We start from the raw sequence: 26,942 nt of genomic DNA, 5'->3' as shown, positions 1-26,942 counted from the left end.
TTTACATTTACATGTGAAAACATAGATAAAGCCATATGATCACCTGTTACTTTGATGTTGATTATCACTAACCTTTCGTACTCCATAATTATAATTGACATCGCTAATATTTTATTAAAAAACAAAATTAAATTATACACTTGTACAATAAGAAAACCATTTCTATTTTGTTTCACCTATAAACTTTAAATCCGAGATCATACTTAAAATATATATTTGTTGAGGGCAGGGCAGCTCAATTATTTTGTTCCAACGTGTCATTTTCTTATTTGGCCTTGATATTCCTTTTCATGACATTATGGTAAATATTTAATTATTTTGTTTATTTTTTAAAAAAATACCTAATTTTAAAATTAATGAAAACTTATACATTTAAGACAAAAGTAAATTCTATTTGTACCTACTGTTTTAAAATCTTTAATTTATATAATTTTTAATTATAATGAAGTCTTTTTTGTTTATAATTTTTTCTTTTAAAAGTTATGTAGTATTTTTTTTTATTAAGCTAAGGTGATTACAAAATAGTATTTATTTTATTTAACAATAACAACCAACATTATGATTTACTGATAATATTATAAAAATAGATGAATCACTCTCTATTACCTTGAGAAAACTAATGAGTTTTTTTAAGCATCATAGAAAACTAATGGCTAGTTTCAGCTGTGGTGGTTGCGGTGGCCGGACTAGTCACTGTCATAACCAGGGATTTAAAAAACGGTCCGCGACCGCAATATAGTGGTTTCGCCGCCGTCCGAGTTACCCGCGGCGGCCGCAATAGCGTCCGCGACAACCGCAATCAAGGTAAATCCGAAATAACCGAAAACGTGACCGCGACCGCGATTTGAAACCCTGGTCATAACCAAGAACAGAAAGAGAAAGTAACGAATGTATCTAGAAAATTCAACAAGCACCTGAAAGCCAGCTCCTTGTTTGCTCTCCCCTGTCGTCTTCTTCCACATAAACGTCAAGTTGAATGAATCCAAATCACCCTGTCCAAGTCCCCTGGATTGTATTTTCCTGCGGAAAAATAAGTCAACGTTGAAATTGTGAAAATTTAACACGCCGGCCAAAAAATTTCCTTGTAATGACTTCTCTTTGCTGCAGATTTCTAGTCAATCTTGAAATATTTGGAGGCACTATAATTGCCTTTAAAAAGGAACCAAATACTGATGGATGGACATTGGTTTTTGAATTTCCCCACGAATTCCATGATTTCAAAGCTACTAAGTTGCTCTCTTTTCCTTTTTTGCATTCTTTGTAAGCTGGATCATGTTGAGTCCTGGACATCAAGGAATGAGACTGAAATACAAGCATTGCTGGCCATCAAGGCTCGAATACAAGTTGATCCTTACGGGGTCTTCACCCCCTTGAATGATTCTCTACATTTCTGCAACTGGCGAGGAGTGACATGCGGTCGACGACATCAAAGAGTGACTGCATTGTATTTATCATCACTCAAGTTGGGAGGTGACCTTTCTCCTCACATAGCCAACCTCACCTTCCTTAGGGTGATCGATCTCGGGAACAACAGCTTTCATGTTGTTCAAACTTCAAGGTCGTCAACTTAAACGGAAATACACTCGGAGGGGAAATACATGATGAGCTAGGTTCTTTGTCTATGCTCCGAAGTCTTCTACTAGCAGCAAACGACTTCATAGGAACAATTCCCGCTTCATTAGGGAACATCTCCTCTCCTTCATCTTTCCCTGAAGCAGAACCACCTTGAAGGAAACATTCCTAGTAAGCTTGGGCAGCTCTCAAACTTGAAATTTCTGCAGTTGTCTTTAAACTTCTCTGGTACAGTTCCGAAACAACTATATAATATCTCGACCATATCTCTCTTTTCATTAGCTGGTAACCAGTTGCATGGCCAAATCCCTCCTTATATAGGCTTGATTCTTTCTAATCTTGAGGGCATTTATCTTGGGGGAAACAAGTTTTCAGGGCCAATTCCAACATCAATAGTCAATTGCTCAAGGCTCATACAACTTGATATGGGTTTGAATTCTTTGTCCGGGACAATACCAAAGAATTTCGGAAGCCTGCAAAATATACAAATCTTAAACCTTGGCCACAACTTCCTTGAGAGTTCCAATGATTTAAGTTTTTTCACCTCATTGATTAATTGCACCAATCTTAGTCGATTATGGTTATCCAAAAACAGCCTCACAGGCGTTTTGCTTTATTCAATTGGGAACCTCTCCACAAATCTCATTCAATTGAGGATAAATTCTAATTATATATCCGGTATGGTACCGAAAGAGATAGGAAACCTTGTAGGCTTGGAGTTCCTTGGATTATATGAAAACATGTTCACAGGCATTATCCCTGATTCTATTGGAAAATTTTCCGAACTGAAATATTTCTATGGTTACAGAAACGGTATCATAGGGGAAATTTCTTATTCTTTGGGAAATCTAACCCAACTAATTGTCCTCAGTCTAATTGATAACTTGTTTGGCGGAGAAATAGCTGCATCTTTGGGTAACTGCATTCGCTTGGAAAGATTGGATCTTTCAATGAATCGTCTTAGTGGCACCATTCCAAAGGAAGCAATCGGTCTGTGTTCCTTCGTAAGAGACCTCTAATTTGGTTCAAATAGTTTAACAGGAACTTTACAACCGGAGGTTGGAAACTGCAACTATCTCAACATTTTGGATGTATCAAGCAACAAACATCATGGGGAAATTCCAAGATCTCTTGAGAACTCTGTGATGTTTGAATCACTTTACCTGCAGTGAAACTCTTTTGAAGGAATTATTCCTTCTTCATTCCGAAAACTAAGAAGATTACAAGTTCTTGATGTTTCCCACAATAATCTGTCAGGTCTAATACCAGAATTTCTAGCTGAACTTCCTCTTTCCAATCTCAACTTTCTCAATACTTCAATGGCAAAGTGCCGACCAAAGGAGTGTTTGACAACATCAGTGCATTCTCGGTTGTTGGAAACGAATCATGCGGAGGGATTAAGGCACTTCGATTGCCTGATTGCCCTAAAGAAATTGTAAAGAAATGGAAGTACTTTTGATGTAGAGCGATAATTGTATCCGGTATTGTCCTCTTCTTTGTTTTGTTTTTCATTTCTCTCTTTGCATTCAAAGGATGGCTCAGTTTGTCAAAAAAGAATAAGGGCATTGTCACACCTTTGGATAAGAAACATCCAAAATTTTCCTACGCTGAGCTGCTTCATGCGACCGACAGTTTCTCTTCAGCCAACTTAATTGGTAGGGGAAGATATGGTTCAGTCTATAAAGGAATTCTAAACTGTAATGATCGAAGAACAGTTGCTGTGAAAGTACTATCTTCAACAGCGGGGTGCTGATCAGACTTTCAAGGCTGAATGTGAAGCCCTTAGGAAGCTTAGGCATCTGAATTTAGTCCAGTTGATTACTTCATGCTCAAGTATTGATTTTCAAGGTAATTAATTCAAAGCCTTGGTGTTTGAGCTCATGCCGAACGGGAGCTTAGAAACTTGGTTACATCCCAGGTCAACCGAGGTACACAATTCATCAAGCTTAAATCTAATTCAGAGGCTCAGCATTTCCATTGATGTAGCCTCTGCGTTAGATTATCTTCATTCCCAATTCGACGGGCCAGTCGCCCAATGTGATCTAAGCCGAGCATATTCTTCTCAATGCTAACCTTACAGCACATTAGTTTTGGCCTAACAAGGTTTCTTTCCGAGACTACCGAGCAATTCGTTTCCTAACAAAGCAGTTTGGTGGGAATAAGAGGAACCATGGGATATATTCCTCCATGTAACTCCATTCCACATGGATACATTATTGTATTTGATACAGTGATAATAATCTTGTCTGGAATTGCAGAATATGGAATGAGTATGAAAATATCTACAAATGGCGACATGTACAGCTATAGCATCATTTTAATGGAGTTGTTTACTGGAAAAAGACCGACAGACAACATGTTTACAGGGGAGTTAAGCCTAGCTACGTGAGTATGTAAAGGCTGCCAAGCATGATCATGTGATGGAAATAGTTGATGCTAGGCTCAATTTTGAAGATGTAGCAGGTGCAACCTTCAATCAAAATAGGAAAAGCACCGTGGGCAACGACAATATCGTGAAATGCTTGGGCTCGGTGTTTAACATAGGAGTGCCCTACTCGGACGATTCACCGAGTGAACGAATGATTATCTAAGGTGTGCTGAGAGAACTTCACAAGGCTCGAAATATGCTACATCATTAATAATCTCAAACTAATAATTGCTTTAATTAAAATAACGGCGTGGAATGGAATATTTTAGAAACAAAATATCTTAAGCATATAATTTATATTCTCTAAAAATATAATTTTATAAGTTACAAATCATTCGTAGTTAAGATTCATATGAAAATTGTTATGAAAGTCTAGAATTCACTCTTCATTTATAATAGATTCTTCACCGAAAGTAAATAGAATTCCATTGTCATCGTAATTTTCTACTTTGTAATTTCTTTAGATTAGACTAATTATTTTCTCTTGTGATATATTATATTACTTTAATTTTAAATTTGCAACTTATAACACTCAACCTCAACGTGATTCTTTTCTTGTAATAACAGCATATTTTTTCTATGTTCCCGGATTTGAGTTGTCCGAGAATTGAATCCTAATCTTTAGCAAATCACCTCTGCCACATTAATTCGTGCCTTGTATTCCCAAAGGACCTGAAATTGCAGCAAAACAATTGCTGGCATTGTATAGGCCTTGGGTTTACGTTTAGCTGAAGCATTGACCTAATTTTCATGGCTAGGTGCTAAAATCCTTTTAGGTTTGGTCAACACATGGGTAATTTTAAAAAGTGTTGGAGTTTAATTATGGACTAACCCAATCACGTTTGGGCTACCGTGGTCAGCTGCTATGTATTGTAGACCTTGTAGGCTCAGTTACCATTTTGCATTTAGATATGCCCGTTATTCCAATTACATCCAATTATAATGTAAAATTAAAAAAACAAATCTTTTTAAGTTCGTTGACTGAGAAGAAATTAAAAACTCAGACAAATATTAGGAAATGAGAAAATATTTATCGAAAAAAATTGAGTTAATCTCAACTTTTGATTTTTTTCTCATCCAACGATCATATAAAGTATAAAACTAAAAATTGTACCAGTGTAAGTGGATATGAAAGAAGCTTTTTATGGAATAATATTTTTATGTTTTGAGTTTGAATTTACGAGCACGAATTTGAATGTGATAAGATCTCGAAAGACACATGTAAATACCAGAATTAAGAAGATAATTTCAAATATCATTTTTCATGCCCCTCACATATTTCAACATCATCACAGTCTAAACAAACCAATCAATTTCAGAACCCTTGCTTTGGGGAACCACAGACAACCTGTTGTTCTGTCGACATTAATCACTTTGTTTTTAATGTTGTCTTAGTCTTGAATGTGGCTGTGCAACATGGTCCAATTGCATTTTAAGGCAACGCTTCCTTCATATCCCCACAATTCCCCATTGCACCCATTCCATGAAATGTAACATCACAGAAGAAAACAACAACAACATAGTTCCCAATTTCCAACAATAAAGAAACTACATTAACCTAAACATTACACGACGTTTCAAATTTTACCTACATAGCATATTAAGTAAAAAAATAAGAACGGAAGTGACAGTTTGTTTTTAGTTTTTCAAAGGGAGGAATTCAAAAAACTGGTAATTCGGACCGACGTTGACGGTTGAGGATGCGGCAGCAACCGATATTTCGTTCTCTTTTTCGTTTGATTTCTCAGAGCGAAGAGGGAAGAGCTGTATGGTTTGGGAGTCCTCCCCGGAGGCAACAGCTTCATGGTTTCTAGCAAGGTTGAAGTGGTCGACCACATTGGCATTGTGCCCGCAAGGGGACTTAAAGATGTTGAGATCATGCGTTTTAAAGAATGGGGCTGTTGCTTCGAGTCCATTGTTCTGATCGGAGACGAGTCGACGGTAGTGGTCGCGGTGCTAATCGCTGCCGTGGGAGCACAAGTACTAGAGGGAAAACAAGTGGCAGGGCTAGGGCTAGGAGACAGGCAAGAAGAGTAGGGGAATTGCATCTTGTGCTGCTGCCACGTGGCATGCCTTTCAACAAAGTTTCTCCTCTGCTGTAATTCCCCTTCCTCGAATTGGATCCATCCATCTGACACCACTGCTTTTGCTGCCATTTGTATAGAGACAGATTCCTGGTAATAGTGAATAATACAAATTAATAATCTCCCTCATGGTCATGGACAAATCATCACTAAATAATTTGCAGACAAATAATACAATTTTAACCAAAAAGTAAATGAATTAATTTCCCAGGAAACACATAATCCAAACTGTAAACTGTGTATAGGAACAGTTTTTACATTCCATTCAAATCAAAGGACAAATGGTCCAGAGCTGATAGGCTGTATGGGATGACAAATTGTACTATCGGGATGAGCCCAAGTCTTTTCACTGTCAGAGTGGTCGAATTTACGTAGCTTATATATATATATTTGAAAATGGAGGGAGGAGGTGCTCAAATCAATACCTAGACTGAATGCCATGAATGCATATCGAGCACAACACCCCAAAAAAAACCCAGCTCGTTTCATTACAGCAGCCCGACAGAAGGAAGTACAGCTTTTAAGCCCTTTTCATTTCCCAACAATTCAATGCTTTTTCTTATTCTTTGTGTGTGTGTATATATATATATATATATATATATATATATATATATATATATATATATTCATATTGATATAAGGCCTTAACCATAATCCTTACTCATGCAATGTAATCTGGTTTAAGAAGGGTTAGGGAAAGTGGAACCTTGATTAGAGATGGTGTTACTTTTATGAATATGTTGCATGGACATGTCTACATTGACTGAGGAGGAAGAAGAGATGATATAGACCTCTGCTAGTGTACTGCAGTTTGTAGGGGGTGCCCAGTTTTTGGTCTGTTCGACTTCATAAGTTGTCCTATTCGTTTCTGCAGGGAGACATAGGTAAGAACAAAAAAGAATGCAACTTTACTCTCTCTTACAAACAAAATCAATGGTGGAAACCCGAAAAGCAAAGCAAAGCAAATGTTTATTCTGTAACAACAAATGGAATATGAATAACCAGCAAATGGAATATTAATGGGAAGCAGAAATGGAAAAGTAAACCTAACTTCTCAAAAGAAACAAATTCTTTCAGCAAAAGTCCATTCATATCCAACGCATACGTACACATATGGATATTCCATTAGGTAATATATATATATATATACCTGGATCCTTTCTTTCGAAGATGTCGGGTTCGCGAATGTGTTCATCTTGAGCAGATTCCATTTGGCGGCGTCGCTTTTGGCGTTCCCTTGCCTTGTGATTTTGAAACCAGTAGAACACATTCTTCCCTTCGATCTTGCCATACCTACGCAGTTGTGCTGTTATATGCTGAATCTGGTCGGCGGACGGGGTTCGAGTGCCTCGTCTGTAAAGCTCTTCGAGTGTTCTTAGCTGCTCGGGCGTCGGGTTCCACCTCGAGCCCACCACAACAGCTGGTTGTGTGTTGAACTCCCTCTTCGTTTGGTCTCCCATGCCTGCTTTTAAAATGGATAAAAAAACAATGATATGAGTGACATCTGGTACTACAAGCATGCATATATAACCAAAGTAATGAAGAAGAAGAAGAAGAGAACGTACTGAGGTGATGATTTAGTGCAAAAAACTCGGAGCCATTGATACGGCCAATACAAGGAGAGGTGTTGGGAGAAGATATAGGCCTGGGAATCAAAGGCATGAATTTCCTACTACCATTGAAGGAATCAGGCATGTTGAACTCGGCACCATCGTTGTAACCCATCATCCACATCTTGGCCAGCAGTAGAAACTAGACAACGGAGAACACCAATATAGTCTTAGGGTTTAATGAAGCATGCAATGATGCAATGGCAATGGTTTCAAAACATTGTGTTCATACAAGTGATATTATATAAGAGAAAGGGGTGGAAGAGAGGAAAAAACATGAGGTTGACTAATGAGTATGAATGTATGAGGCAGAGAGTGTGTGGGAATGGGGAGAAGAGATGAGAAAATGGCAAAGAGAGGCGTGGAATTCTGGGAGGAGGGATTTGGGGAGTGGTGAAAGAAAAACGACGTGACGATGATGAGGGTTATCATAAGCCTCATCACTCCTCTCTTTCATTTATTGTTGCCTTCATGTCCTCTCCCTTTCATTCATATTCTCAATCCGAACTGCCCCTCTCTTCCCTTCTGCTTCCCTTACCCTTTTCTTTGTCTATATTCTCTGTCTCCCATGGATCCACTCTCTCTCTCTCTTCCCATGCATATTCATGTACATGCATACCTATACACATACATGTAACGTGTGTATCATTATCGTTTTAAGCAATGAAGTTTCAAAATGTCTCCAACATGGTTTGATTCATGCAATCATTGGTATTCTATATGGACAATCATATGATTTTATATTAGGAGATAGAATTTATAAAATTTTGGGCATGACATCGTCTCGAGGAACAATACTATCCATGTTATTTTATACATCTTTAACGAATTATATGTTAAATATTGCCAAGTTTGGAAGCAGAAAATGAAGGAATGAGCTGTTGCCCGTTTGTACAAGTAAGACAAAAATAGTTATTAAACTCTGTACTGTGCATGCAGACATACAAACAACACATGCAGACAAGATTGTGGTTTGAAATGTTATACACATACATACAAATTTAAATATATATATTTTTTGTTCCTTTATATGTCTGCATTGAAAATTATACATATGCACATGCATATATACATCCAAGTAGTATGATGTATCATAGTTGTCTGTAGCATGTATATGTGATGTTACTTGAAGACATTATTATATATATGTGCATGGGATTGTTACATTTTTACAGCACTGAAAGTTATTTTTGGAATCTTCCCTTTACTGGTTTTTTTCAATGCAAAATTACATCATACAAAAGGCTGATATATTTTATTTTCTTTATAAGATATATAAGGTTTAGCCCATTGGTCATTATGATGAAATGATTTGAATCTCTCCAGTTATTGGGGTACCCTACTGTCCCTCCCTTTATAAATCCACGGAAATTCTTCATTATTGATTAATTATTACGATAGTGACTTAGCAAATTCTCTCTTTTGTAATTAAATACAAGCCTTTTGTATATGATTGAGCACCAATAAGTTTGGTGTACCGTTATAAGGTATAGTTTATAAGGTTTCCCCATTATATAGTACTAATTGATTGGTAATATTTTTTTCAAAAATAAATTCATAAAATATGAAAATCAAAACTAGGAGATTGAGCTTCTTTAAAATATACTAATCAATATATATGGCGGTGATACATTCTGGCAAGATAATTTGAGATTTATTTAAAAATTTTAAAATTTAAAGTAATTTTTAAAAAAAATTAAGATTTAATGATTTTTTAAATTTTAATAAATGATTTAATTAAAAATATTTAATTAAGACATATGATCATACAACTTGTGGAGGATGTATAAAACTATCAATTTAACTCATATAAAAATCTAATTACACAAAGATATGTTATCAATGCTTCCAATAAGATAAAAGATTTTATAATTCCATCACTAAATAATTTAAATTTTAATTATGAAATATAAAATCTAATATTTAAATTTTGTTATATTTTAGTCTTGGAGAGTTAATTCTGGATTTGGATCATATCTCAGCGCCCCAAGGGAAAAGTTAAGAATATACGCACATTTCAAGGCTTTAAGCCTCGAAGCGTCGTTGTCAGTTGCTACTTTATTGACTCTTTTCTTGTATGAAAACACAGTTTCAACAAAAACTTTGCCGACAAATACATTATTTACAAATCAATGAAACCATTATAACGCATTTTAATTTGTCTTTCTAAATAATAAATGGAAAACCGGCTTTCCTCCAACACTGTGGTTTCACTAAAACAACATTTCATCCAATATCATCAAAAAAAAGTTTAGTTTATTTTTATTTTTTGAAAACAGAACAATTTAATTCTCAAATTTTTAACATTTAAACAGAAGGTTAAATTCATTAATTGAATAAAAAGGACTTACATTTTATTTCTCAAGTTATTTGTACAATATGTATTGGAATCACTTAGAAATTAAAATTAATTATTATAAAATATAAATAAACTAATAACTGGTATATTTATATAAATGATTTACAAATATTGCAAATACCACTTACATCTTATTCATAGATTTTAAAAGAATTATACAAGTTATATTAATAAATACTAATAAAAAATTATGATTTAAAACCTCGAATACAAATGAATCTTAAAAATTGAATTTGAATAGCTACATATATAAGATATGCATGCATGTTATCATATATTATTCTTATTAATTACAATATATATTTGAATTGTTTTTTCTAATATTATTTTTTATCATTAATTATTTTCTACTCAACTTAATTTTCTTACTCCGTTACGTACCCACTTTTCCTCTTATTTATAAGAGGACTCCATTCTCACCAAATTTTAAGAACAAAACCCCAATAAGATGAAGCCCAAATTTGTCCAAACCAGTATTGCATCACCATAATATTTCATGTTATGGAATATTTGGGACTATACTAATACGATCAAATGCATTCAACGGGGTCCAAAGTCTAAAATAATTATCAATGAAACTGACGCAATTATTCAACTCAAAGAGTGTCAAAAGTCCATAATATCATGCAAGAAACGCTTATTTTTTCTTACTATAGAAATGAGAACTCAACGTTGGAGAAGAAACAAGACTAGTTAATTTTTCTTGGCAATGAAAAGGCCCCATCGCTGCTCCCCAGCTTTGGTCCTTATCAGCTTTGCCTTCCAGCCCCCAACAATGTCGTCATAGTCCGCCTGAATGTCAGAAGTGAAATAAAAATAAAGAATTCATGTACACACCATTTTTGATGCAAATACATTATCAAAACGATGAACAAAAATCTTACTCGAGAGAAGTCGGAGACGAAAGTATCCTTCTCCTTCTCAACTTTGTCTAATTCGCGCTGCAGGACTTGTATGAACTGAAAACATAACCCAAGCCATTCATTTATTAGCTCAAAAGGACTACACCATCGAATTTTATTTCATACAAATAGCGACTTATGTTCTACTTCTTCATTCTTCACATCGGACTGATCCGCATTCGTTGTAATTTTGACCAACGAGTTCACAATTTCACAATCATACGAAAAATAAGAAATGAATTGGTTGGTTTATTTGAACCTGGTCAGTTCGATCCTCTGCAACGACCTCAACAAAACCAGCATCCTTAAGCATCTGCATACAAAAAAAAACATAAATAGTGGTGTTAGAAATTGTAATAGAAAACAAGAATATCACATGAAGATCTGATCAACAGTTTGTTATTAATTTGAATGATACATACCTGGCCATAAGCTTTTACATCATGAAGATCATAGCCTCTCTGCATGATATACGCCGCAAATTCCGGCGATGAAGCTCCGGCAGTTTTGCAGTAATCACTAATAAGAACTTTGCCCCCTGGCTTCAACCATTTGAAGAAAGATCTAAATAGTGCAGGTTTGTCCTGAAAGTCGAATTTAGGTACAGAAAGTGATTATCAACTCTGTTTACTTGTCCATTACAAAGCGACTTTCCCTGTAGAAATTCTCATCAAAATATAAAAAAAAATCAAACACAAAACTAGTATGCTCTTACTTGAATGTGCAGAATGGTGTCACGACTGTAGATAACATCAAAAGTGTGTTTTCCGGGTAAGTTATTGTAGTGCAATCAGCAACTTCAAATTCAACCGCGCAATTGAGCCCATTTGCCCGTTCAAGAGCAATAGCTATCATATTTATGGACAGATCAATGCCCACAACATAGACACCGAATTCTTGTGCCATATAAAAGTCACCTCCACCAATGCCACAGCCAACATCGAGAACCTTTTGGCCAGGCTTAAGATCCAACATTGCCACAAACTCTTTGGTTGTGTCTGCTCAAAACCAAGTTTCATTTTATTAATCATTAGATATATCAATAACCTTCGAACAGTATAGATTATAGCCAGCCAGAACTGATGTTTTGAGAGGTTCAGATATTAGTGATAAAAGTTATAGTCCAAAACCATGCTACTCGATACAATATACAAATCCCAGACAAAAGCTTTCGAGCACGTAGTGTTCAAATTTAAAACAAATACACAAATTTAGTGATTTGGTTGAAGGATACCGATTCCTCCCGTGCTCACAAATCCCGGACCGAAGGTACGTTCATAACGAAGTATGCTATTAGATTTGTACTGAACAGTATCCAAGAAGCGCTGGAATCCCCCATCATAATCTGCATTCACTTTTTCCCAGATCCAAATAATCTGCACATGTAAGACAATATGTTGAATCTTGTCAGTGAATGCAATTTTGAACAACAAGAAGCTATAATAAAATCATTGAGTTCATGTTTTGTTTTGCCTGATTCTGATTCTTTTTGTGCTTAACATAAGCACTGATGCACTTGAAGCCAACTAAAGAAAGCTTAAACGAGTTTCCTGAACCATCAGTTGCTTGGCATTTTGTAAAGACCTGGCATTAGAATACATAGCCAACATCTGTTCAGAAAAAGGATATGAAAGAGGGCTCACACTGTTTCATACATATTTCAGTCCTCAGAGCACACGGAATAAAAGATATATTCAAGGAAAACCTCCGAGTAAAATGTGGGCTCACGGTAGTGAGCTGGGTCGTGCTTTTGTTTGCTGTCACCAGATGGATGAAAACAAGTCTCCCTGAAGAAAATATGTCCTCCAACTTTCAACCACTTCACCATCCTTTTGGCTAACTCCTTAACCTGTGTTTTATGATGGTTTTAGACAGAAATATACTAAAAAAATATGGTTAACTTGTAAATCTAAAGCCAGAGGGGGACACAATCACTCTGAAGTCTGAACAGCTAACGTGCCTCTCCAAACTCCTTTAATATGCCATGAACCATATTCAAGGGAGCATATACATGTATGACATTCAGAACCAAATAAACATTCATTAAAACCATAAAAGCTTAGCTTAAGGTGTTTGCTCCAAAGAATCTCACCTAAACCTGATTGTGTGATGACAGAACATAAAGGAGATAAACGAGTTCTTCTAATAAAATTACCTCTTCATCTGAGAGATACATCAGCAGCAAATTGGAAATTATCAAGTCCATTGATCCTTCTGAAATATCCAAATCTGGGGAAGTCGCATCGGCACTGAGAAATTTGATATTCTTATAATGTCCATTGATGCTTTCATTCTGCAATTGAGGAAATCCAAAGAGAAAATCAAGTCTCTCATGAAATAGCAATCTAAACAATTTCTGTCAGATTGTTGAGCACTCCATTACCTTATTTATAAGGTCCTCAACGAAATCCAAAGCAGTAACCTGATCAGCCTTCTGAGCTAAATCACCAGTAAATCGGCCAGTGCCAGCTCCTAGCTCCAAAACAGATTTCCCTTCATATGGTGGGAGAAGGGAGAGCACCTGCTTATATCAGCCACAATTAGGAATCTAAATATAGTAGTGGAAAAATTGACATTGAACAAATCAAATAAACAAAAATCATCAATTTCTTTGAACAACTAACTTGTTTTTCATCTTTTACATCAAGAATCACCCAAAGTTAGTGCGTATCTTTTATAAAATTCCAAGGCCAAATCATTTCCACTATCTGTAGCTATTAGATAAAATTAGGCCACCAAAACTGAAGAAAAACGAAATTATTAGCATAATTACAGAATCATCATCATGCCACACAAATATTAAGACTACTAGCAACACATACAAATTGCTTTTCTTATTCCGTTTTATTTTCCTAATGCTAAAAGTAACAATTTATTTGGGGCTTCTGATAGTACATTTAAGCATGAAAAGCTTCGGAATTTGATTATTCACGTATTAGTGTTGTATTTATGTACTTTTTATGGAAAAAAATATTATGTCTATATAATTTCTAGTATGTAAATATTTGAGATACTTATATATTCGTCTTATGTTCATGTTAACCTTTTATATCATCCCCTGTTCTAGATCGAATTTTAATTTCTTTTAATCTATCTTGCTTAACATTACTTGATCTAAGCACCTCCAGATTAAACGTAAGACTTCTAAATAAATATATACATATATATTTTGTACAATTTTATCAAGAATGATTCTTTGTGGAGTGGTAGAGAATTCATACATATATTTTCTTTCTTTTATAATGAGATGCGTTTGTAGTACTGAATAACTAATAACGGACGAAATAATTCATCAAACACAATGAATTAACCATTTAAAAGTGGATCAAACTCAGATTATAGAGATAATTAAGCAAAACTTATAGCTGCAATGAGTCTAGGGATAAATGGGATAAATGTAAGATTTTATGTTTGGTGTGAACTTGTAAAATTCTTGAGAAATGGAAAAACTTGTAAAATTCTAGAGTGAAAACAATTATCAATAAACAAAAATTCTAAAATATATGATAATTTTAAATTGGCGACTGCCCCTAATCGCACCCTTCGATCCATCTCTCGCTACGAGGGCAATTCAACAAACCAAGTTATGGAGATAATTGAAGTAGAAAAACAGAGTTTCAACAAGTAACAAACCAAAATTAGAACAAGGATCAAAATGAGATTAATAAAAGATCAACAGAAAATGAAATTTACTCTCTGACTATTTCTTTACAAATTATTTAAGAATAATTAATTTCCACATTAATTATATAATATCTGGTCTCAAAAGTTTAGTGCTACACGCTTCTGTTTAGCAAGAACGAGAAATAAGAAAAATATATTTAACAAATCAATAATTTAAGTTTATGTGCATAGTTAAAAAATGCTAAGTGACATAGACTTAATGCATTAAAATATAGAAAAATGCATAAAAAACAGAGAACAAAAAATGGAAAAGAAAAAAAATATATTACTTCGAGTTTATCTTCTTTGTCAATATCTCCGACCTTGACATCCTCCACCGAATCAATGGAGTTCTCCATCCAGTAGTTCTTTTGAACCGCTCGTTCACCTATCATTTTCAAATAATCAATTCAATTTTCCTTTAATTTTTCTGAAATTTTACTTAAAAGTCAATCAGATATCCGTGCTCTTGCAAGAGTTTGTTAAAATTTGACGATCAATTTCAATTCTCATCTGTTCAATTCGAATAATAGTGCAGTGAAATTTCTAGATGGATCTAGAGATCTCACCGTTGGCCGCCATTGTTAATGGAGAAAGATCGGTAGCTATCTTTCTGACGGATTCTCTTTGATTTTTTTTTTATATTCTTTAGGAAAGAAAAAGAAAAGATTTAGAATCCCTCAATAGCAAGGCCTTGATCTGCTGTTGTCCAGTCTTCCTCGCTGCTGCATCACACACACACAAAATGCAAAATTATTGAGCTCACAGTACTACCACTACAAAAGGCGCCTTACTCGCGCTTTATAGAGCCAACGAAGGACAATATCGTCATTTCCTATTACGATAATTATTATTTTATTACTATTGCGCATCTCAATATAAAGGACAATAACGTTAAAACGTTACTACTACGATAATTATTATTTTATTATTTTATAGACACTATTTTATTAAATAATCTAATTATTAAATGTTATGAAATATTCATGTAATTATAAGATATTGATTTGTTGAATTTTTTACTATTAAAATTTATAAAATAGTCAATAATTATTCATTTGTTTCAACTCATTATTTTATGTTAAAAATTGATAGTAGTTTGAGTTGTACATTAACATGTTGAGTGTGATATGATAAAATACGATATTAAAATCTTAAATAATTATCATATCCGAATTAACATATTAAAGTCTGACTCATATTGTTATCAAATTTTTTAATAAAAGTATAAATTTAAAATATATGAATAGTTGATGATCATTTTATAACTTTTAAGAATAATGATATTTAACAAAGTAAAATCTTGTAATCGAAATATTATTTTGTAACTTTTGTAATTTTTAATAATTAAAATATTTCATAAAAAATCTTATAATCAAAGAATTATCTGTGCACTTTACCTAAAAATTACACTCATTGTTTTTTTATTATATAAATGTACTTTTTCCAATTTGAAAAGTCTTGATTTTAAAGAGTTCATCGTTTTATTTTTTTTTAGAGTTTTTGTTCGGTCCAGATCAATTATGTATCTTATTGACACATGTCAATCTTTAAAAGAAAAACAATTTGTGATGGAGAATATTTGAGTTTAAAAGGAAATAAAATAAAATCTTATCATTATAAATGCATAATGTGTTGGTCAAATTTTATAATTAGTCCTTTTATTACATATAAATTAGAAATATAATCTTAATATCAATTCTCAAAATATAGGGTAAAATTTATAACTTTTTAATATAAAATATATCAATAATCTTTCTACAATATTAAATCATAATCTAGAGATTATTGTTGTACTGTACTAAATTTTTCAAGAGTAAAGTACACAAATAATTCTCAGATTATAGTGTTATTTTTATTGAGTCATCAATTATTGAAAATTATAAAAAGATCATTTAACTATAAGATATTACTCGATTAAGTTTTTTAACTATTACCAATTAAAATTTAGTCACATTACTATTCATATATTCTAAACTCATACTTTTCATTAAAAATTGATGTACGTCTAGACTAAATGTTAACATGCTCACTGAGATACGATAAAACATGATCCTATAACTATTTAACTTGTATTTTATGGATCAAATCTTTGTTAAATTATATCGTCGAGCTAGTGCTTGAAAGCAACTATGATGTTGGTAGACATTATTAAAATATGATTTTATGACATCTCAATTATCATGTTAAACTCCAATTTAGACAATTGTTAATTTTGTAATGAAAAATGATAAATTTAGAGCATATGAATAGTTGGGGTGATCATTTTGTAACTTCGAATAGTCGAGATAATCAACAAAACAACACTCTATAGTTGAAGAATCATTTTGTATTTACCAATAATCATAGGAGTTAACAAATCATCATTCTATAATCAAATGTAACACCCTCAAATCGATACGGGTGACCCGATCTGATCCGAGGTGTCACATTATGGCCACCAGAGCGACCCACAGTAAATATCCAGGAAAAAATAATTTTTTTGTTAAAACATGTAAAATCATAAAACAATTTATAAATAAAATACAAGTTTAGAAAATCATTCATATATTATAAATAAAATTAAAATCATACAAGTTCCAAACTCAACATAAATATCAAATGTGACCTACATGCCCCCTAATTACATTTGTATTGTACTCTGCAAGCCAAGCTAAATGAACTCCCATTACTGAAGTTGATAGTTGCACCGGATATATTCTTTTAAGTTGAAATGGTGAGTAAAAGAGTGAACTTTGGGAAGTTTAGTAATACAAAACTACCAAAAGAATGCTAAAGGACAAGTAGACACGACAAAGCAGAAAATTTCCTTATTGTTTCAGGCATATATAGGTCCCCCTGATAAGCTAAGGTTCCACTAATATTTCTTCAGATTACATACATGTAGCTTGTAGCTTAGAGGAAACGTTCAGAAGACTAGGTTCAAGAGATTAAAACAGATCTCTAGTGTGTTCTTTCAAAACCATAATAAAATTTAATCATAGTTTAAAAATATTAGTAGTTATTTCAGTAAAACATGTTTTTAAAATCATTGTAGTACCCTCAATCCGAATACTCTAAGTGAAATTCCCCAGTACATCATCCATAAAGACTTACCCTAGACCTCTAGGATCTAGGAGTCTAATACGAATGATCATAACAGAAAGGATTTACTAGCTAGTTGAATCTCATAGACTCTAGAATCCTATCCAATCAATACCCCAATAAAACAATTTCAGATAGAACCAGTAATATCATAAAAAAGAAATCAGAAGGTGAGTTTTTATTTAAAATACAGAGTTTCCCTCTAACCGTACACCAAATACAGTACCCCATAACAGACATTCATAAGGACTTACATTAGACCGTTAGGATCTAGGAGTCCAATATGGATGATCAGAACAGAAAGGATTTACCAGCTAACTGAACCTCAAAGTCTCCAGACACATATCCAGACAATACCCCAATAAAATAGATCACATAGCAAACAATAATGTTGAACCATTTTTTATAATGTTTTGATATAATAAATTAAGGCAAAAATGTTTTTGAACTTGATTGAATTTGTTCAAAGCTTTTCAAAAATAATTCAAAGTCCATTAAACTAGAATTTGAGCACAAAAATATTTTATGGGTAAGTAGTATTGATACTTTTCTTACAGTATTGATACTATATGAACAATAACGATATTGTTCATGTGGTACCGATACCAAAGGTAAGAGAAGTATTGATACTTTCAAGGTAGTATATACTACCAGTTGTTTTCCAAAAGGCTCAAATTCTAAAATGTAAAATAGGTACTAATACCCAAACGGGTACCGATACTACTTTACACAGTAGTATCGATACCATACAATAATATCGATACAGGTCAAGCCCAACTATCTTTAACAACTAGTTTATTTAAATATTACAAAGATATTACCGATACTCATTAAAGAATTATCGATACTCCTTATCCTTGACAGTTTTATTTGACAGAAAACTAATCTCCAACGGCTAGAAACGACCACAAACTCATTCCAACATATAAAAATAAGTTGAAGACATTTAAAGAAGGGTTAGAACACCTATCCAAGCAATCAAACACAAGAGAAAAGCTTTTTCACTCTTATTTTCTTTCTCTTGTAAATATTAGTGTTTAAGTGAGCTTAAACTTTGTAAACACCTACCTTGTGAGGTTTTCTTGTTTACATTTTTATTCCTTTTGAAAAAAGGGAGTGGTTCTAGTTTAATCAATTGAAAAACTAGGGATTTGTAAAGGTTATCTCTTGATCTTGTAAAAAGAAAGAACAAATTAGTGAATTTGTGAGAAAATCCTAGGTGAGGAGCTAAGGTAGTGGATATAGATTTGGTTGAGAAGTCGATCCACTATAAATCTTTGTGGATTAATTTTCTCATCCTTTAGATCTCTTTAATCCCTAAATATTTCTCAAATCACTTCAACCCCTCTTGGTAAATCTTTGTTCGGTTGTCCAATTCAAGTTAGGTTTGAAAAAATCAATTTTTTAATGAAAAAGGGGGAGCTTTAATATTTTTCAAATATTTATTTTTTATTAAATATTTTATTAAGGGGGAGTTTTGTCAAAAATAATTTTTTAAATGTTTTGTTATATCAAAAAGGAGGAAATTGTTGAACCATATTTTATAATGTTTTGATATAACAAATTAAGGTAAAATGTTTTTGGACTTGATTGAATTTGTTCAAAACTTTTAAAAAATAATTCAAAGTCCATTAAACTAGAATTTGAGCACAAAATTATTTTCTTGGTAAGTAGTACCAATATTGTTCTTACAATATCAATACTATATGAATAATATCGATATTGTTCATGTGGTACTGATACCAAATGTAAGAGAAATATCGATACTCTCAAGATAGTATCGATACTTCCAGTTGTTTTCCAAAAGACTCAAATTCTAGAATGCAAAATAGGTGTCGATACCCAAAGGGGTACCAATACTACTTTACACAGTAGTATCGATACCATGATCATAGTATCGATACCGGTCAAGCCCAACGATCATTAACGGCTAGTTTATTTAAATATTACAAAGGTAACATTGATACTTATTAAAGGAGTATCGATATTCCCTGTCCTGAGAAATTTTATTTTGCAGAAAATTAATTCTCAACGGCTCCAAAACATCCCCAAATGCTAGAAACTACCACAAACTCGTTCCAACATATAAAAACAAGTTGAGGACATTTGAAGAAGGGTTAGAACACCTATCCAAGCAATCAAACACAAGAGAAAAGCTTTTTTCACTCTTTATTTTCTTTCTCTTGTAAATATTAGTGTTTGAGTGAGTTTAAATTTTGTAAACACCTACCTTATGATGTTTTCTTGTTTACATTTTTATTTTTTTTGAAAAAAGGGGAGTGATTATAGTTTAGCCAATTGAAAAACTAAGGATTTGTAAATGTTATCTCTTGATCCTGTAAAAACAAAGAACAAATTAGTGAATTTGTTAGAAAATCCTTGGTGAGGAGCTAAGGTAATAGATGCAGACTTGGTTGAGAAGTCGAACCACTATAAATCTTTGTACATCAATTATTTCTTCCTTCAAATTTCCTTAATCTCTAAATATTTCTCAAATCCACTTCAACCCCTCTTCATAAATTATTCGATTGTCTAATTGAGCTTCATTCGCAATCCCAACAAGTAATATAAAAAATCAGGAGCTAATTGTACCTTGTGTCAGAAATCAGAAACCAAATATTAGAAACTGTACTTTATATAAATCAAAGAAAACATTTTTGTCAATTGGGAACAAACTAGAGGATCCATATATTTTTTTGAATGCGCTTGAAAATTATAAGTAATAAAAAGTATGAATTTACGCAAAATTGATCAGATTTTAGGATCGAGATCCTCATTAAAAGGGTTTAATTACTATTAGATCTAAACAAACATTCAAAGTTTGATACTTTATGACCATTTAGGATTTTAGATGTATCATAAAGGTGTTTAAGAACCTTTACATAAGAATAAATTAATATTTTCAGATATAACCAGAGTGATTCTATTATTTAGGCCGTTAGGAGTATTTCAGACACTTTTATTTCTAGTAGATTCTGAGTAACTTAATTCAATAAGGTGAAACAATGATTTACCATATTCAAGATTCAAGTTGATTTATCAGGATATCAGGTCAACTCGAGCTGAACAAATTCTAGCACTACGATATCTGTCAACCACTCAAATCGATACACTTCAAGAATATTCTCACTATAATACTGACAGCAATAGTCGAACTGATCATCTTCAGAACCATCGTTGAACGAATCTTGAGAACTTGTACGTATTTCAATGATATTTGTTTTATTTATTTATTACAACAGTCTCCAAGATGACCAACGTACTTGGGTCATCTCCATAACCTTTAGGGGTCATTAAAATATTTAATGTTTCACTGGTACTTTCAAAACTTAACTACAAACATTTCCTTAAACCATATCATTAGGGTATTTGGGTCATTTCAGTACTCGGGTTACTCTAGTAATTATCTTTCAATTTAGTCTTATCATATAATTCAACCATTTTAAACTATTCAGACGTTATTGATACCTTGGTTGGTTTAGTCTTCAGTAGGAACATAACTCTAAGTATGATTTCCAGGATTATTTTCCACTTTGGGCACAATTATCGTCTTTTTACATCATAAAGATATTTTCATAATTTTTCATAGCATGAGTATTTTCATAATTTATTTTCCAAATATTTTTGGCATTTAACTCTTTTATAGAAGAAATTAGTGTTTACGGATTCGTAGGTTACTTGAATTACCAATTAACCACTGAATTTGAAGTTATTTCTTGTTAATCTTATAGTTCCTTCTACGAGTCCATTGAGTCTTATTCAATTTACTACCTTTATACCATATTCAGTATTAGTTTCAGAAATACTTAATAAGCACAAGATTGATCATTTTCATTCATTAATTGTCAATTATCAACAAGTACAATAAATCATTCAAAAAGTAATAAAGTATTACCTCGATTTAATTGTATAGCGATCGACCAAATAATCTCCATTCGATCACCCTTAAACTTTAAGTTCACATCCCATAAAGTCTTGGATAAATAGCAAATGAATTTACGTTAGAAACATAATTTAAACATGAAACTTCGTATAAAATCGGGAAATAAAACATCAAAAAATAGTTTAATGGGATTGAATTTGATAAAACGGACTTCATATTCAGACTTAAGACATTGAATAACATAAAATATGAATCTTTAAAAAATTTAATTTTTTGTTCAAAGTCAATTTTAATTAGGTCAACTGACAGTCAAAATCAACGGATCAGATTAGTTTGAGCTGACTCAATGAGAGTTGACGCAACGAGTTAACTCAATGCAACACTCACCAGCTCGGTGTAAACAATTGGTTTAGTCCGATCCGGTCCAACTGGATTATATCCATAAAATTTCCTACTGACAGACAAGACCCACGCTCGACGGTGGTACGTGAAGGAGCGTGACGACGACGACGGAGTCGGTTCAAGCGGTCGATTACTCTCTATTTAAGGACTCACCATAATCAACCAAAAACAGATAAAAAAAGCAGCCAAACCACGGTGAAATCAGATGAAAAAAGGTCGGAGCACTTACCACGATGGACTACGAACAAATGATGGTGGGACAATGAATCTGATGGGGTTTTGATTGTAATGAGCTGAGGATCCCGAATATGAAGGTGGTGAGGCGAATGGAGGCCTAACATAGACTGAATCGGTGGGAAAAATAACGATGGGGGGTTAGGTTTTTGACGAAACTTCTCGGAGCTTTCCACGGCGATCGAAGATAATATTCGACGAATTGTTGAAGGGTTTTAGTCATCGGACGAGGGCGAGCACGATGACAGAGGCGGTACATGAGACTGTCGGGTGACGACGGAGATCGGTGATGGTGCTTGAATGCTCTTTGCTTATTTTACGAAGAACAGTTGACGATACGGACGATTGTCGACCAATATTAAAGTAGCGAGATAGTGACAGTACTAGTAGTGGTGGCGCTGTCGATAACCCTTGACCGAAAGTCGGTGATTGACGATGGACAAATTAATTGGGTCGAGATTTGAGGTTTTTGAAACCTTAATTTCTGTTTGAAAACGTCAAGAAAATTTGGAGTCCGATTAGCTCAAAGTTTTAAAAATCCAAAAGAAATAATTTATCAGATATTTTAATTATTATATTACAACTATAGTAACTAATCTGGAAGGCAGAGACATGGTTTTCTATGCTTCTAGGGGAAATGATCATAGTATATTATTCAAAAAAAATATTATCGATTTTGTTATTATTTAAATAAAAAATTAATAAAAAATATTAAAAATATTATTATTTTTATCGATTTTATTATTTTTACCGATTTTATTATTGTTGGATACTTTACCAGAAATATTAAAAAATATTAATGTTTTAAGTAGAAATAATAATATTTTAGGTATTTTTTTTTATCGATTTTATTAATTAAATAATAACAAAACTAATAATATTTTTTTAATTATATATTAAAAGTGTCGAAATGCATAATTTTCTTAAAACCCAAAAACCACAAATTTAATCTTTTCATATCATTTTTGTGATTTTTGGTCAAAGAAAACGGGTAAATCCCAAGTCAAGTCCTCGAACTAACATGAATCTCACAAGAGAGATCCTAAGATATCAAATTCTCATAATTTAGTCCCTTGAAAAAGATTGTTGAAATTACTAAAATTATTCCTAGAATTTGGGGGTGTGACAATCAATGAATCATTTGTGTAGTTTACCCATTTTCTAATAAACTTTTTTTTATCCCTAATTGGCTTTTGGATCGACGGAGGTGATTTCGAGGGAGACATTATAAAATTGACTCGGTGAAGACAAACGACAAACAGCGGAGGACACCTCATCGTTCACGCACAGGAGTTTTCACTTTCATTGAATGCAATATTTTTTCATAATAATTTATTCAAGACTCGAGTATTATAAAAGTCAATAATTATGCAGCCAAGAGTACATTTATTATGTTTTAAAATTTTAAATTAAACAATAGGATAGGAATCTAACTTTTTTAATAAAAGAACTTTTTTGAGTCCAAATTGTATTTATTTATAAAAATAAATAATAAATTTACTATATACTAAATTAAATTAAATTAATATATTATTATTATTATTATTATTATTCATGTAACATATAAAAATTATAAAATTAATTTTAAAGAGAACTTTTAGATAAAAAATTATTATATAATAACATAGATTTTGAAAGTAATTTACTTTTAAAAATAGTTTTGATTTAGTTGATTATACTGAAAACAATATACATCTTCAAGCCGGTATTTGACACGTGTGTATATATATATGAGCAAGTTCAGTTGCTACTATAGAAAGATCTGGCTACATATTCAAACTGTTCAATGAACAAACCAACCCCAGCACGAAACTAAAAAGGCATCCGGTACTGGAAGCTCCGGAACCTGCAGTGAAACGTAACGAGACAGAAGCTAGAACAGAACGGCATTTTTATGAACTTCATACACCTTTAGACCCAGGAAGGTCAATCCAGTTCAGTTCGATTTCCAGTTCACCGCACTCTACATTTCTCAATCGGAGGCAAAGATTTTGCACGACCTTCCCGTCAATCCACTTAATGGCGCTCTCTTCAGACAGACAGTTGGTCCTGCACGGCTGCACTCTCGATATTGTGGTTCCCCTCGGGATGTCTTCCGAATCCTGTTTCAAGGCTTCTACGTAAGGCCTGATGTCAAATTCGGCATCTCCCATTTTGTCATCCTTGCTAAAAGTGTCATGATCATACACTGTCTGGAGAGTCATGCAGACATAGAAAGTACCATAAACGAACTAGTCGCAGAAACGATCTCGTACAATAAAATGCCAAAAGAATAAAACATGAATACAGCCCTTGTAATTTCTTCAAATTGAAACTAATGCATATTCGTGTAAATATTTAATAAAATCTTGGCAGGTTTCTTAAATCTCAAGACATTCATGCTAGGGCATGGGGTTTGTTATCAAATAATGAAACATGGGAACGTCTTGAGTTCTGCTCCTCTTTTGTTTTGTTTTCTCTTGTTCTATGATTTGATGCTACGTCACTCGATCATGTACGCATTCAAGTATTCTATCCAGTGTTACCTAGTTCGCACCTGCCCTCATGAATTTCGTTCCAATTTGCAGTTCGTTTACGCTCCAAATCGTTAAGGAACGCGTATTGGAACGATCAAATTGGAATTCCAAAAATTTCAGCTCAATAAAAACAAATAATGAGGAAGAGAAAGAACATTTAGATTCTTACACTGCAATCAATAATTAGCCTCGGGAATAAGGTAAATTTTAGTCACTATCAGTGCATTAGCTAAGAATCAATTAAATTGCAGATGTGCGATGCACAGCTTATAGGAAAATGAAACATTAAACCCCTACAGGAATAAGGTAAATCGAAGTTGCTATCAATGCATTAGCATTGGAAACAGGAAACAATTAAGTTGCAGACTTAGTGCAAATCTTTTAGGAGAATCAAACATTAAAGTTTAATGGTTAAACTCCTAGACGTTATGGGGTATTATACTTTTCTTTAAAGGCTGAATATATTGGCATTGGGAAAGAAATAGAAACTATTCTGTTATACAATGGGAGCATAAATGTCTTTCCTTACTCTCTAATCAATAAATAAGCAATCACTATATTTTAATCTAACAAAAAAAAATGAACATATGGGAAAATTATTAAAAAATCATTAAATTGCACAAAAAATCAACACGAATCATGATCCTAAAATCCGTTCCAAATAAGTCTACCCCCATGAATCGCAAACGGTAAAATTAATGAATGAATTGCGATTTCGTACCCGTTCCACGAACCAAAGTGAATCGCGAATTAGGTAACACACCTCTGTCATTTGATATTGTTTTGCTCTCTATAAGCAATTCAGAAAACTGCAGAAGGTTGCCTACACAAGTGACTGACCACAAAAACACTAAAACAGAAAATTGCTTTGGACTAAACCCCTGGAAAAATGCATATCGTTCCTTGATAGTTAAACAACTAAAAATATAAAATGGGGATCGGCATATGTTGACATCGAACAACTTTGCAAAGAACACATGTTAACCCAACTCAAGGAATTAAAAAGGAAAGAAAGAGAGATTGAACATCATTTGCATGATCAAGAAGACAAACAACAATTTAAGCATGTAAATTATGAGCTGGTTGAAAACTTCTAGCAATTTAAACACGTTTGCATACACATATATGCAACTAAATCTAGAAGCTGTAAAACATTGTGGGAATGGTTATCTAGGAATCAATGGCTTCCGAAGCTAAGGCCAAATGTTCTCCTATATATAATGCAAGTACTGGTTGTTGAACTATCTTTCCGTTTCAAACTCTATTGATATTGTAAGAAAAAAACTTACCATTTTTATTGGAACGCTAGGATCCATTACGGAAAGTGTCAAATCCTCATTCCACTCAGGATTAACATCCTTATTTATTACACGAGTCTTCAGTTTCTGCAAAAGAAATGGTTACATACAGAATTAGAACAATGAGCAAGTTGCTCCAAAAAACGACTCCAGGAAACATTCATGCTCAGGCCATAACATCCGAGTTCGACTATCACAATTAGCATTAGCAATATCAAATTAATAATTTTACATGCTAAAGAGAATACAAGTAGTTACCTTCAAACTAATTAGTAACATCAATAGAGTTATTCAATGTGAAAGTCAACTATGATAAAAACAGGACCGCACAGGAATAAAATCTTTGAGATCCATCGATCAAAGGAACCCTAACTTCACGTTGTTAATTCTCATATACAACCAGTAATCAAATTCAGCCAATGAACTAACAACTGCTTCTGAGTCCAGAATTCTGAATTTCGATAAGAACCCAGAATTTGGAAGCTTTTTAGGAGGCAATCACATAGCATAGAAGTGAGCTTCATGATCAAATATAGAATTTTACCTCCAAAAAAAAGTTTCCCGGAAAAATTGTCCGTAAACTATAAAAAAATCCTTCAAAACTGAAAAACGAAGAGGAACAAAAGAGAAACAGAGAAATAAGGGAGACAAGAACAGAAACAGACCTGTTTACCCATCTTAACAACAACGTAAGGGTCGCTGCTACGGACATCACGAACGGCGAGGTTGACCCCACGTTTGACCCGAATCCGGAGAAGACCCAACAATTCGTCCATCAACAACGAGCTCTTTGTTTTTTTTTTTCTCGTGGAGATTCTGTCATTTCGTTTTTGTCTCCCCTGCTTTTATACTACAGAAGGGACCCTCTCTCTTCGTTGATAGTCTGGGAGTTTTATTTTTTTTTTAT

The 26,942-nt window shown here is 33.3% G+C and overlaps 2 protein-coding genes and 2 pseudogenes across 2 annotated transcripts; 1 reads left to right on the top strand and 3 right to left on the bottom strand.

The window, feature by feature from the left end:
* The first annotated feature begins 1,172 nt into the window (after nucleotides 1–1,172).
* LOC120118796 (probable LRR receptor-like serine/threonine-protein kinase At3g47570) lies at nucleotides 1,173–3,011 on the top strand. Its single transcript, XM_039138769.1, has 3 exons — nucleotides 1,173–1,541; nucleotides 1,683–2,562; nucleotides 2,758–3,011. Exons 1-3 carry the CDS (start codon nucleotides 1,173–1,175, stop codon nucleotides 3,009–3,011), a joined length of 1,503 nt encoding a protein of 500 aa, XP_038994700.1.
* Nucleotides 3,012–5,269: 2,258 nt separating this feature from the next.
* LOC120118416 lies at nucleotides 5,270–8,037 on the bottom strand (annotated as a pseudogene).
* A 2,582-nt stretch (nucleotides 8,038–10,619) lies between these two features.
* Nucleotides 10,620–15,396, bottom strand: LOC120118415 (annotated as a pseudogene).
* Nucleotides 15,397–23,933: 8,537 nt separating this feature from the next.
* LOC120118411 (protein C2-DOMAIN ABA-RELATED 4) lies at nucleotides 23,934–26,879 on the bottom strand. The gene is made up of 3 exons (XM_039138445.1): nucleotides 26,701–26,879; nucleotides 26,027–26,122; nucleotides 23,934–24,413 (listed from the first exon to the last, which is right to left on the bottom strand). The coding sequence occupies exons 1-3, from the start codon at nucleotides 26,809–26,811 to the stop codon at nucleotides 24,123–24,125; spliced, it is 498 nt and encodes a 165-aa protein (XP_038994376.1). The 5' UTR covers nucleotides 26,812–26,879; the 3' UTR covers nucleotides 23,934–24,122.
* Nucleotides 26,880–26,942: the final 63 nt, after the last annotated feature.

This window comes from Hibiscus syriacus, unplaced genomic scaffold, assembly GCF_006381635.1.
Source record: "Hibiscus syriacus cultivar Baekdansim isolate YM2019G1 unplaced genomic scaffold, ASM638163v2 tig00110328_pilon, whole genome shotgun sequence".
Lineage (NCBI taxonomy): Eukaryota > Viridiplantae > Streptophyta > Magnoliopsida > Malvales > Malvaceae > Hibiscus > Hibiscus syriacus.
Note: the sequence above shows the minus strand (reverse complement) of the source record. Positions and strands in the feature narration are given on the sequence as shown.

Bases quoted from the DNA above. Each gene is read 5' to 3' on its own strand.
- LOC120118796 (XM_039138769.1), top strand. From the start codon at position 1,173: ATGGATGGACATTGGTTTTTGAATTTCCCCACGAATTCCATGATTTCA. The intron at 1,542-1,682 runs GTTGTTCAAACT...CCGCTTCATTAG, and splicing joins TCGGGAACAACAGCTTTCAT to GGAACATCTCCTCTCCTTCA. The intron at 2,563-2,757 runs GTCTGTGTTCCT...ACTCTTTTGAAG, and splicing joins CATTCCAAAGGAAGCAATCG to GAATTATTCCTTCTTCATTC.
- LOC120118411 (XM_039138445.1), bottom strand. From the start codon at position 26,811: ATGGACGAATTGTTGGGTCTTCTCCGGATTCGGGTCAAACGTGGGGTC. The intron at 26,123-26,700 runs GTCTGTTTCTGT...TTTCTTTTGCAG, and splicing joins TTGTTAAGATGGGTAAACAG to AAACTGAAGACTCGTGTAAT. The intron at 24,414-26,026 runs GTAAGTTTTTTT...ATGACTCTCCAG, and splicing joins CTAGCGTTCCAATAAAAATG to ACAGTGTATGATCATGACAC.